At 40.8% G+C, this 15,551-nt stretch overlaps 1 protein-coding gene and 1 long non-coding RNA gene across 8 annotated transcripts in view; one reads left to right on the top strand and one right to left on the bottom strand.

The window, feature by feature from the left end:
- Positions 1 to 15,551, bottom strand: part of CNOT1 (CCR4-NOT transcription complex subunit 1) — a 59,994-nt gene that overhangs the window by 40,830 nt on the left and 3,613 nt on the right. For all 7 annotated transcript variants that reach the window (XM_079988361.1, XM_079988357.1, XM_079988360.1 and 4 more), the window contains exons 2-10: positions 13,243 to 13,515; positions 8,238 to 8,345; positions 6,841 to 6,939; positions 6,335 to 6,403; positions 4,992 to 5,046; positions 3,741 to 3,944; positions 2,693 to 2,861; positions 2,162 to 2,288; positions 947 to 1,057 (exon numbers count right to left, since the gene is read on the bottom strand). In XM_079988361.1, coding sequence (XP_079844487.1) covers positions 947 to 1,057; positions 2,162 to 2,288; positions 2,693 to 2,861; positions 3,741 to 3,944; positions 4,992 to 5,046; positions 6,335 to 6,403; positions 6,841 to 6,939; positions 8,238 to 8,345; positions 13,243 to 13,344 — 1,044 coding nt within the window. In that variant the 5' untranslated portion in view covers positions 13,345 to 13,515. The remainder of the gene's footprint in view (positions 1 to 946; positions 1,058 to 2,161; positions 2,289 to 2,692; positions 2,862 to 3,740; positions 3,945 to 4,991; positions 5,047 to 6,334; positions 6,404 to 6,840; positions 6,940 to 8,237; positions 8,346 to 13,242; positions 13,516 to 15,551) is intronic.
- LOC307222925 overlaps positions 1 to 15,551 on the top strand; it is a 51,173-nt gene that overhangs the window by 1,710 nt on the left and 33,912 nt on the right. The gene's annotated exons all lie outside the window — the stretch shown is intronic.

Below are 15,551 nucleotides of genomic sequence, written 5' to 3' on the forward strand. Positions count from 1 at the left end.
AGGCGGTGAAGAAAGTCTTCTTCGCCGTCGCTATCGCCACTTGGTAGGCTCGACGTTGAGCTCTAACCTGTGTCCGGTCAGATTCGGAGTGAGTTTTTTGCCACCGACGCTCTAGCCGCCTCAGCGATTGTTTCATCGCCCTCAGCTCCGAAGAAAACCACGGAGCTGTCCGGGCTCCATGCAATCGGAGAGGGCGCTTCGGAGCCAGACAGTCGATAGCCCTGGTTAACTCCGCATTCCAGCGGGCCACCAGGGAATCAGCTGAAAGGCCATCAACATGGGATAAAGCATCCCCTACCACTCTCTGGAAACCATTTGGATCCATTAAGTGGCGGGGGAACTAAAACACTGCTAAATACTTGCTAAGGATTTGTCACCAGTAAAGAACAAATAAAGGTGTGCTTTAATGATACCATATCTCTAATCAGCACCACCTGCAAAGTCCTGATCAAAGTAGAATAAATCTTACATCATTTGCAATGTAAGCATGGAGCCAAACAAAGCTGTTCAGAATACACATGCTATGTCATCCTCAGTTGACCTTTGAGAAAATAGTGACTTGCCAGTTCATCAGGGACCTAGTTACAGTGATGACAATCTAGTACCAAATGAACCTCTCTCCGGTTATAATCATCTCTAGTGAAAATCATGTTTGCTGATTATCCAATAGCCACACATACAGTATACAGAGCTTGCCTGTTAATACTGTTGATCAGTTTTTCTAAGTTTAACCTACATGTTTTACAACCAAATGCAGCAGAACCCACCACTTAGCATTTCCAGCTATACACACATGGCAAAATATACACATGCTCAAATATAACCAAACATATGCAGTTTCTTTCACAGAAGTGACATCCGTACAGGAAATCTATCATACATGAAACAGCCCTTAAGTTTCTGGCATTCAGTTTTTCCTCAAAAGGTCAGATTGTGATCAACATACCAGCTCTTTAAGCACGTCAATCAGAACCTCCACATTCCAGGTATGGGACTGTGTTCCATCATTTTTATCTCTTCCATCACTCCAAATTCCACTTCCCGGAGCAGAGATGGACTGTAAATTAAGCATGTAGGTTTAGAATTCCTGTGACGTCGGTTGTGTAGATGGATTTAGTAGATCAAGAAATAAGATCAAGTGAAAGAATGGAGTTTGAATTTTACGATTGCAACACATTTATTACTGCAGATCAGCAATACTTAAACTGTATTCTATAATGCACTGTCTGCTTGTCCCTTAACAATAAAATAGAGGGAAAGGCTTTATGAGCAAACAGTAATAAACAGAATTAAAAACAAAACCTCTTTTTTGTGAACATTGGACAAAAAGCAGGAGCATGGAGTACTATTATGATTGTCTCTCCTGAGGAACGGAGCAACCAGGAGCAACCAGGCAGGGGCACATATTAAGGGAGACTTAGATAATCTGATCCAAGTTTTTCCACAATCCCTTAAACTTGGCTCAGTAGCATACCAGAAGCCAGTGCAGTCCTTTCAGCAATAGTGTTGTCAAAATTTTTCTCCCTCCTGCAACCTTGCTACAGCATTCTGCACCAGCTGCAACTTCCAGACATGCCTTAAGAAAAGTCACAAGCAGGGCACACTGCAGCAATCCAATTGGGTGGTGTATGAACTATCATGGCCAATCTATCATGATCCAGGAACGACCACAGCTGTCGTATCAAATGAAGCTGGCAGAAGGCACTCCTATCCACTGAAGCCACTTAAGCCTTGAGTAACAACAATGGATTTAGTGCAGCCCCACCCTACTGACCTATTTCCTGCCCACCCGGAGAACCTCCATCTTTCAAGCTCAGTTTATTGGCCACCCTCTAGCCCATCACTGCACCCAGGCACCAGTTCATTTGCACAGCCACACTGAATTAAGATGGTACAGAGAAACAGAGTTGGATATTATGACACAGCACTTCCAAGTCCCCTTATAACCCCCCACCACCACCACCAACAGGTTACACAGAGCTGTTAAACAGCATTTGGCATAAAATGCTGAAGTGCTGGAAGTCATTTAACCTTTCAGTCATGCTTGTTGCTCAAGATCATAGGAATTAAGCGGCTCCAAAATCTTCTGTGTAAACATCATTCAGTAGTTCTGTTTAAGTTATATTCAGTTACAACACCTCTCAACACAGAGGACACTCACCTGCAAAGGAATGCCGTCTGCCAATCCCGAGTGTGTTCGAGCCATCATTCCCAAAACTCTGGCAACCTGGGCAGCAGTGACCTCTCCCACACCAAACTGAGTGATGATGTTGCGACATTCCTCCACACTAAAAAGGTAAGTCACAATGACCTCCACAAAACTTAGTATACAATTGTTTTCTATCAAGTATGTCTATTTTAGGGAGTATTACTGATACTCAAGTCAGTACATTAAGCTGGACTAGGGTGGAATCTACGTGCATATAAAAACCATTCTGAAAATACTTTTTAAAAAAGCGTTTTAAAAAATACATTGAATTTTCCATAAGGCTCACCATCGCCGCCTAGTGTGACATTGTATATTGCACTTAAAACACACTAAAAGTTTTACTTGCAGCTGTATAGCTGTCCTGCAACCTCCAACAGCCTTCTCAATTGACATAACTTGTCCTTTCATTTCAATGGGGCTATTCAAAGTATGACTTAAGAGTCAGGACATCAACTCCAAATTTCAGTTAATTTATCTACATACCTTGTACAAAAGCCATAGCCAACTTCCTGCATGAAGTCTGCAAGAGAGCTCTCCATCATTGTTTTTGCTATCCCTCCAGAATCAGGCAGGATCCTGTCCATTAGAATGTCCCGTTTTTCAGGGTATAGGAGTGGTGCAAGCACCACAGGGCAACGTTCCTGGGGAAAATCTGAGATCCCAGAGTATTTTAGCATTTCAGAAGTACCAATGACCAACACAGAATCCCAATAATCATGTTTCATATTGTGAAAATCATGTTATGACCAAAGGAGTTTTGAATAAAAAGGTGTTTAAGATCACTATCTTGGAATTCAGAGACACAGAAAGCAATTTATTTTATACCCCAACTTTTGGCCTATTTACTGTCCTACTGTGACAGTACAGCTATTTAGATACTATATGACCTTAGTTGCATACCATGATGAGCCATACTTAATACTTTACCATGAACATGTCTCGCTTGGCCCCTCTGCTCCTTCCCACACACGCTGGGAGGAAGCAAACAATTATCCCAGGGCTTAATATTATGACCAAACCAGCAATTATGGTTCACGTTGCTCTCAACAAGTCAATTATTGCCCATTAAGGTGTGTGCACAGTAAACTATGGTTTACTATGTTGTGCAAACTGGGCCTCACAGTACTGCCTCCATTACATCCTCTGGACTGTCACAGCAACATTCTAAAGCACCTTGAAACTGCCACAAGTTTAAACAGGAAAGGGAAGGGGAAGGCTAAAATAGTAGGGCCAGAGAAGCCCAGACCAAAATTTCAGAGGGGTGGAAAGCATCAATTTATATCCAAGCCCCATCCCATTTCTAAGAGGAGTGCCAACAATAATACCCATCTAAAGTTGTGATAGCCAAACTTCTACCAATTATAGTATCTGAAAGACATAATGTATAGACAATCCTATAAGGATCTGCATTAAGATAATCGTTTCAGGATCCTCGTTTCTTTTCTGGATTGCCACCAAATGTTTACCCCCCACAAAAATTTATTCCTTTTAGAAATGGGTTTCAAATAGATGTATCAAATACAATACTTGCCTCTACGTAATGTTTTGAGAAAAGCGTCAATCTGTTCCTGTCCAACCCCAAAGGCTCCCTTCTGTCCAAAAAGAAGATGGGATAGGAGGAGGTGCAAGACCTCTATTGCAATATCTTGGAAGCCACCTTCTTGATTTCCACTGACGTCTGCGTCAATGTATGAACGCAGAAGATCAGGAAGTTTCTGTTTAATAAACTGAGCAGCTTTGAGAGAGAGAGAGAGAGAGAGAGAGAGAGAGAGAGAGAGAAACCGAAAGCAGTTAACTAAATTGCTTTTTAAAAAAGTTTATGCATATGCTCTTCTGGTTTATCAACAGCACTTGCCAACTGCTCTGATCGTCACACAATAAGTGTGACAGTATATAGACAGTTGCATACTAGAACAACCGGTCAGAATAACTCAGCACCACCCTGCCTTGGAATGCAACCTCACTTGATGCCACCTTGCATTTCCTTACACTGTTTGGTACAAGCACAAGAAAGCAGGAGTGGAAGCTGGTACTTCTCCGGGCATACATGCTTGGCTTTTTCACCAATTTCACTTTTTCCTGCTTAGGTTGCACCTAAAACCTGCCCACCCTATCATGACTCTACTCAAATTCTAATGGTGATCCAGCTATAACTTCTATTACACCCTAAGAATTTTTACTTCCAAATATACTTCACACAGGACTAACAAGTGGAAACTCAGATTAATGGAAAAAATGTTGCCTGTAGTTACCTCATTTAATTAAGAAAGAAGGGAATATTTTGGATCAGTGACCCGCAGATCAACTACTTTCAGAGTCCAGGTCGATAGAACTGACATAAGGAAGCAGATTTCATATTTCTTAATTACCTCTTAAGATTTTTTGGGTGGGTGTGTTGTATTAGATTTATATTGTGAGCTCAGAGCAGCTTACATATGGTTCCCATGTTGTCTTCCCTTTCTGGAAGGGCTCAAGGAGAGCTGTATCTTATGTCTTCAGAACATTCTATTAGCCACAAAGATCAGGCAAGATTTTCAAGATCTGGGGTGTTTCCCCTCCCTCCAAACATCAGCAGAGGCAACTACAAGGATGATCCTTGAATGAGCTAACTGGACCTTGCACTGTGGTCCCTTCTGGCCCTTGGATTCTACAACTTAAGCAACTAGATCCAGGAGAAGGATGAAAACTAAAGTCTCTTATAGACAACTCAGGAATCAGATTATACTAAAACTGAAGTAAAATCTGGTATGTGTATCTATAATACTATACAAATTTATCTTACCAAAACCTCGTAGATCTGGGTTGAAGGAGTTTAGCAAAGCAAGGCCAAAAATAACCTACAAATAGAAGAAAGAACTGCATTATCACCTATCACATACATAGTCCAGCTGTCTGGCAACTAGACTGGCAAAGACAAACACCAGGGCTGAACTCTACTGTCCTCCCCACAACTTTCCTCATCCCACTGAGAGTTAAAAAACCCCCCACTATGGATGCCCATGAGGTGGATTAGGATTTGGAGGATGACGTTCTTGGCAGCGCTACTACTCTAAAGCAAGATGGACAGGAAATCATTGTGACTAATGCTACACCTTATTTAATATGGTTGGAACATTTCCAGCTGTTAACCTTCCTCAGATTCTGTCAGGATGTCAGTCCCTCCATAGGATTCCTATTGGGGCCAGTGCTTTTAATTTGTTTATAAATGATCTATATTTTGGTAGCCAAGTTCATAGCCAACATCAAATTATTTGGGGCATTAAAACAAAATGGTGCTCCACAAGATCTTCTCCAAACTGGGTGACTGGACATTTTAAAAGTAAATGCAGTTCAGCTTAAAACAAGTGAAAAGCGATAAACAAAAGCCTAAAAAAAACACCGATGAGATCCAAACTGAGAGAGTGACTAGGAAAAAGATCTTGGGAGTTGTGATGGACAGTTTCATGAAAATACTGGTGTAGAGTGCAGCTGTTCTGAAAACAGCAGATTATATGATGATAAAAGTGTTAATGTTTTATGCTTTTCTTTATATTCTGTTGTTATTGTTTCTGCTTGTTTTTTAATGAAGAATAATTGTTGATGTTACAAATTATAAAACCAATAAAAAATTATTTACAAAAAAATGAAAACAGCAGATTTCATGCATACAATTAGAAAGGAAATAATAATTAAAACTATCACTGTCATGGTGCCTTTAAACAAATCTATGATTTGCCTGTGTTCAGAGTAGCGTGTAGAATTCTGTTCACCACACCTCAAAAAGCATATTGTAGAGCTACAAATGGTGCAGAAAAGGGCAATTAGCTTGAGCAACTGAAGGAACTGCCTAGTGAGAGAGTTTCAATGACTGGGGCTAGTTGGGGGGTGAGGTGGTGGTAATGACATGATAGAGGTCTATAAAATTATGCATGCTGTTGAAAAAGTCACTGGACAAATATTCATTCTTCATTCATAATACCAGAACTCAGGCTCAGATAATGAAGCTGAATGTTGGGATATTCAGGTTGGACAAAAGGAGGCATTTCTTCACATAAAAAGCATGCAACGATAGCCAACATTTTTAATGGTCAGACTAAAAGGGGATCAGACTACTTCATGGAAGATAAATCTATGGACTTAACCCACCTCTTGAACCTTGCTTAATTTGATAACTTTGCTCAGCTGAGTGAATAGATGGGGTGACGGCTTAAGACTCTGAAAGAAACAAGTTATATATGAAATGCTTATGTTTACAGTTTAACAGAATACTATACCAAGACAAAGATTCTCTGTGTCATAAGTTCCTCTACAGAAAAAATAAAATCAACTTCTGCTCATTAGTGGTACTTCCCAACCTCTCTGAAGATAATATCATTTGTTGCCGAACTACCAGTATTCTCCAATTCCAGCATACAAAGTTCTGTAAATTGCTACAGAAGCCCCAATGAGGAGTGGGTGTTGCAGAGCAAAGAAATGTAAAATAAGTCAATTACCTGGATATTTTACGAATACAGAATTTACATGACATAAATCTTCAAAACTCCTTTGTAATAATGAACATAGGTGTACATTTTGTAAAATTAGCTCACTGACACCTGAATAGGTTTTTCTTTAACATTATTGTTAACAGCACTTTAAAACTGCATACAAACCTTTTGATAATGCAATGGATTTTCAATAGCATAGGACAGCGTCGAAATAAAATTTGGCTTTGTAATCAATGATGCACACTCCTGGATCAGAAACTGCGTCTGAAAAGGAAGGAGACAGCTGTAGCAAAAGTTTTGGTTTGGTTTGGGGGAGGCACCTATTATCTAGTTACAAGATATTACCAGGATTTTGTTTCTGTAAACATAATATATATGTCCATGAAAGTACTTCAAATTGTCTTCTTACTATAGGATATGTTCAACAAATATTTTGAAATCATAAAGATGAGATGGCAGATTAAACTATTTTGGTTAGTCTTTCAAGAAGATGAACGCAATTCACAATTCTTAGTCATTATTGAGTATGCCCAGCACAACAAACATCATCTGAAAACTGTATCCATAGTAACAAAATAGAAGCTAATATTAAGAAATATTTTACAGACAAGCCAAACAAGTGACTTGACTTGACTTGTAACTAAACTTGTGACTAAAATTCAAGTTACTGAACTCAGTTACTGAGTAATTCAAAGCTTGAGAAAAAGGAAGTTCCATCACACAAGGCCTTAGGAACAGCAGTATTCAAAAGTAGCTCAACTCTTCTATTTTTACATTTCCTGAAGTTCACAAATCTAAAATGTGTTGGGATTATTTACATTTACAAGCCACCTTAGAAGTACTCGGGGATACAGTTATTTCTATTTATGAATAGCTTCCTATGAAGCCTCCTGAAGCAATTAATAATACCAACAATTAACGCATATATGAAACAGTTCAAATACAACACATACACAGACTTGGCATTCAGATATGGCACTTCTATGCAACTTTTGTACTCATAAGTGGGCTAAGCCAATCTGGAAAAAAAGCACAGGTGTTCTCTGGAGTAGAGCCTCTTTTAAACTCTCCCAGAAAGATGTGCTTACCTGACTCCCTTCCAGATTTCTACAGGGTAACAAAAACAATGTTTTAGGAAGTTTTTGAACTAACTGCTGGACAGAAAATCAAGCTATATTTTAAAACTTAGGAACACAGGAACCTGTCTTATACAGAGTCAAACCACTGGTGCATCTAACTGGCAGGCACCTTTGTAGGGTTTCAGGCAGGAGTGCTTGGCATACCTGCCTGGAGATGCCTCTGGAACATTTTATATGAAAGGTTTGTGCTCTGTCAATGAGCTATAGGACATTTAAAAGTAGTGTTCTGTTGTAAATCTGCTGCCTGTTTTAAATGTATCCATATGTATGATGTTTTAGTAATAGTTTCAATGCTGCTTTTACTGTATGTATTTTCACAATGAATTTTGTAAGTCACTACAAGATGGAAGCATTGTAGAATAAAAAAATGTAAAAATTAAAAATCAAGAAACTAATTGGAAATTCTTTAAGGACAAAATTTACCTGATGGAAATCTTTACCGCTACTTTTACCATCGCCACTGAAATCCACATGCGAGAATAGACAGCGTAGTAAATGCCTGTCTGCCTCAGGGCCGTGCCGATTCACAATCTAGTTGCAAGAAAAACAAAAGAGCTGAAGCGAGGTACCATAGCATTTGTAACTACATAGAATCACAGAACTGTAGAATTGGAAGGGACCCTGAGGATCATCTAGTCCAACCCCCTGCAACACAGGAATATGCAGCTGTTCCTTATGCGGATTGACCTTCAACCTTGGTGTTTATCAGCACCATGTTCTAACTGAGTGTTTCTACCACTTTCAGCTGCAACTCTTAAGGAGCAGGAGCCACACAGCTTTCTGCCAGGGTCCATGCTAGTAGCAAAAAGGAGAAAATAAGGGAAAGTCACAGAGTGTCCAGGTCACATTAAACTACAGTTTAAACAAGTTTTGGTTTAACATGACTGAACAGTGTGGTGGTAAACACTGCTCAAATCACTGCACAGCCTTAGTTAAAACCTTTTAACTCCTGTTCTGAACCAACCACAGTTATTGGACCATTTTTATAGACAGTCCCACATACAATGCAGTGCAATAGTCTAAATGGGAAGTCAACAGAGGATGGGCAATTGTGGCCAAGGTATCACCACTCAGGCAAGGTCAAAGCTGGTGTATCCACCAAAGCTGAGAATAGGTAATTTGAGTTGTAAGATCATTTGAGCCTCCAGTGCTGGATCAATAAGCACCCCCAGCTGGACACCTGATCCTTTAGGGAGAGTAGAACACCATCTAGAACAGGCTGAATACTATTCACCTGGATAGATAAACCAACCAAATAGGGCACACCAACTTTTCATACCAAGTGGACAGCAATGGTAATTTGACAGAGCCCATGGGCTGCACACTGCCTTGTTGCACACATAGGAGCATGGCCAAAATTGATGCTGCCCCCCCACCCTGCCAGCCTTCACACTGCCTTCGTAAAGCTGCCTAAGTGAGGCGCCAGGCTTTGGAAAGGAGGCATGAAGCTCTGTAAGGGTCCTACAGTTCTCCCACCTCCTTCCTCCCAAAGCCTTGTTAGCTCTTTCCCAGCTTTGGGAAGGAGGTGGGAGGACTCTTAAGACATGGTTACAGCCCTCAGTCTTCCTTCCCAAAGCCCAGCTCCTCACTTAACCAGCTTTGGGAAGGCAGTGTGAAGAATGGGGTGGGTCTGTGTCAAATGTTGCCGAGGGCTGCCAAAAAAAGCCTCAAGGGCTGCATGTGGCCCTTAGGTCATGCAATGGACCACCCTGAATCAATCAATACCTCTAATCTTCTGTGACTATGGGCAAGAGGGTTTCCACTTGCACAGCAGGGCTTTCCTTGCGCTCCTCCTCCCACTATCCCCAAAATTGGCTGCAAGGGGAGGTCAGAAGAATCCCCGAAACAGTGCACAGGAAGAAGGAGGAGGCTCATTCCATCTGGCAAGCTGCATTGCTTGTACTAATAGGGACATTCATCATAGTGTGATGTTCAATTCCACCCTGAACCTCTGTTTTTAAGAGTTCATCCAGTTCATTGCCATGCCCAAGCAGCGTGCACAGCCTCACTTGCATGTGATGAGCAACAAATATAAAGCTGAGTATCATCTTCATTCCGGTGACACCTTCAACCAAATCTTCAGATGATCTTTCTCAATGGTTTCATCAAGATGTTAAACAGTGTGGGCAGATGAATAGAACTCTGCAGAACAAGCATCAAGCAGTACCTCCCAAACTTAAACCAGACAGCTGAACTGAAAGGACATTATTATTAATGGCACTGAACACTACTGAGAGGTCCAGGAGAATCAACAAGGTTCCATTTCCCATCTGCCAGCAAAGATCAGCCTACAGGATGACCAGAGTAATTTTTGGCTCCAAACCAGGTTAGAAGCCTAACAGAAATGGATCTGGGTTAGGAACATTTGGCCTTCCTGATGTTGTTGAATCACAACTCCTATTATACTGTGGAACCATAAGAGGGACAGACAATTCAAAACTTATCTGATAAGGTAAAGGTAAAGGGACCCCTGACCATTAGGTCCAGTCGCGGCAGACTCTGGGGTTGCAGCGCTCATCTCACTTTATTGGCCGAGGGAGCCAGCATACAGCTTCTGGGTAATGTGGCCAGCATGACTAAGCCGCTTCTGGCAAACCAGAGCAGCGTACGGAAATGCCGTTTACCTTCCTGCCAGAGCGGTACCTATTTATCTACTTGCACTTTGACGTGCTTTTGAACTGCTAGGTTAGCAGGTGCAGGGACCAAATGGGAGCTCACCCCGTTGCAGGGATTCGAACCGCCAACCTTCTGATTGGCAAGTCCTAGGCTCTGTGGTTTAATCCACAGCGCCACCCGCGTCCCTACAATCTGATAAAGCACCTCTCAAATAATTTTTCCCTGCCTAAAGCTTCGTAAAGGACACTGGAAGCTTATTACTGAGCAGCGGAAGAAGAGAAAGCAGCTTTTTGCCAGTGCTGTCTTTTGATAATGTGTGTGCAATGAATCACATATTGGCTGTGTTTGCACATAAACTGTGGCTAATGTTATTTAACAGACCATGACTCACCTCGCAGACAAGCAAACAAGTCACAGCTTGTTTACTTCATATCAGAGCAGGTGCAGGGAACTGTGGCGCTCCAGATGTTGCTGAACTACAACTCCCATCATCCCTGACCCTGGCCACTAGCCATGCTTACTGGGACTGACGGGAGTTGTAGTTCAGCAGCATCTGGAGGGTCAGAGATTTCCGACCCCGTTCTAGATAATCAGATTCATCTAAGAATAATTAGAATGAGCAGGCCCCTACTCTCTTGACAACCTTGTGAGGAAGGATTTATTTACAATTTTCTATTTTAAAAAATACTTACAGCCCCACACATCATGAAAAATGGACATGGAAATTTTATACAAAATATCAGTTGAAAACAATATCTAGTTCATTAAAATCCTAAGCTAAATTCAGAAAACTAAACAAAATCACAAGAGCAACAAAACAGGAGTGCAGCAATACAGCAGAAGGGAAAGCATCCACTTGCCTGAAAGGCTTGGTAAAGAAGCATGTCTTAACTTGACACTGAAAATGTTACAATGACACACCCCAGAAGAGAAATAAATAATAATAATAATAATAATAATAATAATAATAATAATAATTTATTACTTATACCCCACCCATCTTGCCGGGCTTCCCCAGCCACTCTGGGCGGCAGCCCTCTCATTTGTCACCAGTATTCAGTTGTTTGGGGCTTTTTATATTAACATCTTAGACTGGGCTCAGCAGCAAATTGGCAACCAGCACAAAATCTTTCAGGACCAGCAGTAACACCCAGCAGTAACCTAGCTAGCTGCTATATTATGCACCAGTTGCAGCTTCCAAACCATCTTCAAGGGGAACCCCATATAGTGCACTGCAATAAACTGATAAGGAAACATTAGCCGCTGGCCTATAGTTAATATCATCTGGATCCAGGCTGGGCCGACTTGTAGCTTCTTTTAAAGAAGATGCAACGGCTCATTTTGTCAATGAAGAAAGAGCAAGCGTGAGCTGAAGCACAGGGGGTTTCCTTATATCTTCTGCTGTGAATTCATTCAGCTTCTCTGCATTCACCTTTTCTTCCTTTAGACAGCTTTTGACTCCTTTACTGTTCAAAGGTCCAGCTGTCTCCCTAGATGGTCTCTAACTACTGAAGTATTTTGTAGTTGTTGATTTTTGTTTTTAGCAGCTGTCATCCTCAAATTCTTTTTTTGCATTGCTTATTGTCTGCTTGCAATATTAAAGTCTTATTTCCCCCTCCTACGTGCATATTTTATAGTTTTGTTTTTCATGTTTTAATTTTGGTCTATTATAATTGTTCTCCATATTATATACACTATAAAATGAAAATTTAAAACTTTACAAAAGAATCAGTTATTTAAAGACCTTAAACACAAAAGTTAAAAGGCATTTGAAAGTTGGATGTAAACAAGGATCAAAGTAGCATACTTCTAAGTAGTAATGAATATAAGACACTTCAAGTGAAGAAGACCAGAACACACCGTTAACCAAAAACCCTCTACCAGCTTCAAAAGTTTGCAGGAAAACTAGGGCAGCAACAACGTGGGCATATGGTGCCACAAAGATGTTGCCCTGAAGTAATTGTTTTTCAGGTCACTATACTTCATGCTACACTTCTTCCACATTCACTTTTTCACATCTCATGCAGGTTGAGAATTAAATAACATTACTAGCCACACTGGGCAGGGAACTGTAAACCTGAAGGTTCACTTCACTGTTTTCACCATCATTTCCACCACCAGTACCAGCCTCAATTCTTTTCCCCCTTTTTTTAAAATCTAACCATTCAAAAAAGGAATGCAGACCTGGAGGCAACAAAAAGAAAGAGGCGACTACTTTTGTAACTATGAAAAATACAAGCTAGAATGAACAATTTTCATTTAATAAGGAAAACAGACAGTAATAACATTTGCAATAAATTCACCCTAGAATGAACTAAGTATTGCCAATTTAATTTTGCATTAAATTACTACAAGACATTGCAAGAAGCTCAGGACAGGCTGATTTTAAATACTCAAAAGAACTCTGTTATAAACATGGAAATGAGCAATAACTCTACAGGACCACTGAGTAATTAAAGCCAATGTCGTAAATCAATTCAGGTACAAACAAAAAAAGATGAAATAACAGGATAAATAACATATAAAACTACTTAACAGTTTAATAAACTTGACAATTGTCAACTCCCAGCAAGCAAAATATAGTAAGATCTTAGTGGCCTGTGGTGTTTTGCACTACAAATCACATCAACCAGTTAACATGGTCAGTGGTCAGAGCTGTAATCCACAACATCTGGAGATTACCAGGTTGGGGAAGGTTGTTCTAGCAACTAAACCAATCAAGCAGTGAGAAGAGGGAATATAAACAGTACAAACTAAGTTGTGGATACCCTTTTCATTTCTTTTTTTTTAATGGCATTACTTATTGACTTACATGCTGTATTTCCTGCTGGCTGGCTCTGTAGTTTTTCTTGGTTAAATTGTCCACCAGGTAGCTGATTTGAGACAAGGCCAGCGAGAGCGAGTCAAGATTCATTGCTGGTTGGGGCGGAAGCAGGCGGCCGAGCCCGGCGCAAAATCACCATTATTCCCCTTTAGTCACCTCAGAGACAGGTTAATTTTTTTCCAGTTAGCCTATATAATCAATTTATGCTGTATGTTCAGCTCTTCTTTCCCAGTATTCTCACTCTGTTCTGAACCATGGCACCTGCAAGACAAAACAGAAATGATTATACATAATCTATTTGCTAGTGACTGGTCATGTATAACTAAACAATCGTAAATGTAATGATGGTACAGGCCAGAGTTTTATGGGAAAACACTTGCTTTGCAAGCAAAAGGTTGCAGATTTGATAAGGCTGTTAAAGGCAGTTTGAACTATAGTTTATTTCAGGGGTCAGGAACTAGATCCGGCCCCGAGGGCTGAATCCAAAACTGCCACACCATCTGTGAACCACCTTCAACTGAAGAATCAAAGAGCACTCAAAGTACACTCTGGATACTTTCCATCCCCAAATTTAATTAAAATTGGGACTGCAGAGGAAGTTTATTCCGCAGAAGAATATTCTGCTACTTACCCTTTCAAAAGGAGGGCTTGTATTTGACATTGAATTTCAATTCAGCAATGAAAGCGAGTCAAGGATCATCTGCATTTGGGAGCTAAAAGGAACAAGTGGCAGATCACGGTAATGCTCCCAACTGTTTCTCTAGAGCAGCGGTTCTCAACCTGTGGGTCTCCAGATGTTGTTGGACTACAACTCCCATCATCCCTAAGCTCTGGCCTTGCTAGCTAGGAGTGATGGGAGTTGTAGTTCAACAACATTTGGGGATGCACAGGTTGAGAAAGGCTGCTCTAGAGCCACAGCAGTACCTGCCCCACACCTGAAGTCATAGGTGAGCGTGGCATGGGAGAAAATGGTATTGAAAATCAATCTGGGGCTACAGGTAGGCTTGTGGTTATTCAAAGCCAGCATCATAAGCCACAGTCTGAAGTTGCCCTATTCAGACAAACCAACCAGAGTTAAAACTAACCACATTTGGCCCTAGTTTGGGCATAACAAGCCACTCCAAGGTGGAATAAAAAACAAGTGCTTTTGACTTCCTCCTCTAGGTTGCACTGGAAGAGGGAAGTAGTGCACAAGCCAAAGAACACTAAAATCCCTGTTTAGTGTATTGTCCAAATACAGTCAATGAGTCCAATCGGAGCAAAAGACTATTTTATTCAGATCTATAGAATTATGAATAGTCTTCACTTGTTAATGAGAACACAGGAGTTTATTTACACTTTCAACAGCATGACGTGTCATTTATAAGATGTGTACCCAAGTGCCAAATCCCAATTATTGTTTTAAGCAAATATACAATTTTAAAAAATAATTTTAAATGATCTGTTCATTGGCATTTGCCTCTCTTGACGGAAGCTTATCATTAGGATTGTAGATTCCTTAATAGGTTATTGTCCTGCCAATACAGATTCCAAACTTATGCAATGATAAAATTGCTTCATGTTTACAAGGCAATCTTGAAATCTTCACCAGTTTTGCTTTCAGTTTTTACAGGCCGCTTCCAAGACCAATGCGGAAAAGATTGCAAGGCCTGAAATTCTGCTGAAGAAAGATGATCATTCGGTAATATATGGAGAGAAGTGGAATTGATTTGTGGATGGACTGAATATGGGACAAAAGCAGAAAAAAAGAGTCAGAGAAACAAATTTCATCCTGATGAAGTGGGCAACAGAGGAAGTGTAAATGAGGATTGGTAGACGGGAGGAAAGATGAGACATTTGGCTGTGGATGTACAGTGGTCCCTCCGGATACGAACTTAATTCATTCCAGGGGTCCGTACGTACCCCAAAAAGTCTGCATCTAGAGGCGCCACTTCTGCGCACACACGCGGTGCGACATAACACTTCTGCGCATGCGATGAAACCTGAAAGTATACACTTCCGGGTTTGCTGCATTCGCAACCCAAAAGTTACGTTACCTGAAGGTAACGTAACCTGAGGGTCCACTGTACTGGCAACAATGACACATCCCAGTGGAAATATCAGAGAAGTGATGTGGGATTGGAGGGAAATAAATATTTTTTTGGGGTACAGCTGTACAGCATTAGCATACCAGTGGTAGCAAAGCCACAGTATGTGATGAGGTTACCCAAAAAGAATGCACCTAGAGAAATAGCAGAGGGCCAAAAACAAAACCCTAAGGGATCCCTACAAACTGAGAAAGCAGAGGAAGACATTCC

This window comes from Podarcis cretensis (assembly GCF_951804945.1).
Source record: "Podarcis cretensis genome assembly, chromosome: 8".
Taxonomy (NCBI): domain Eukaryota; kingdom Metazoa; phylum Chordata; class Lepidosauria; order Squamata; family Lacertidae; genus Podarcis; species Podarcis cretensis.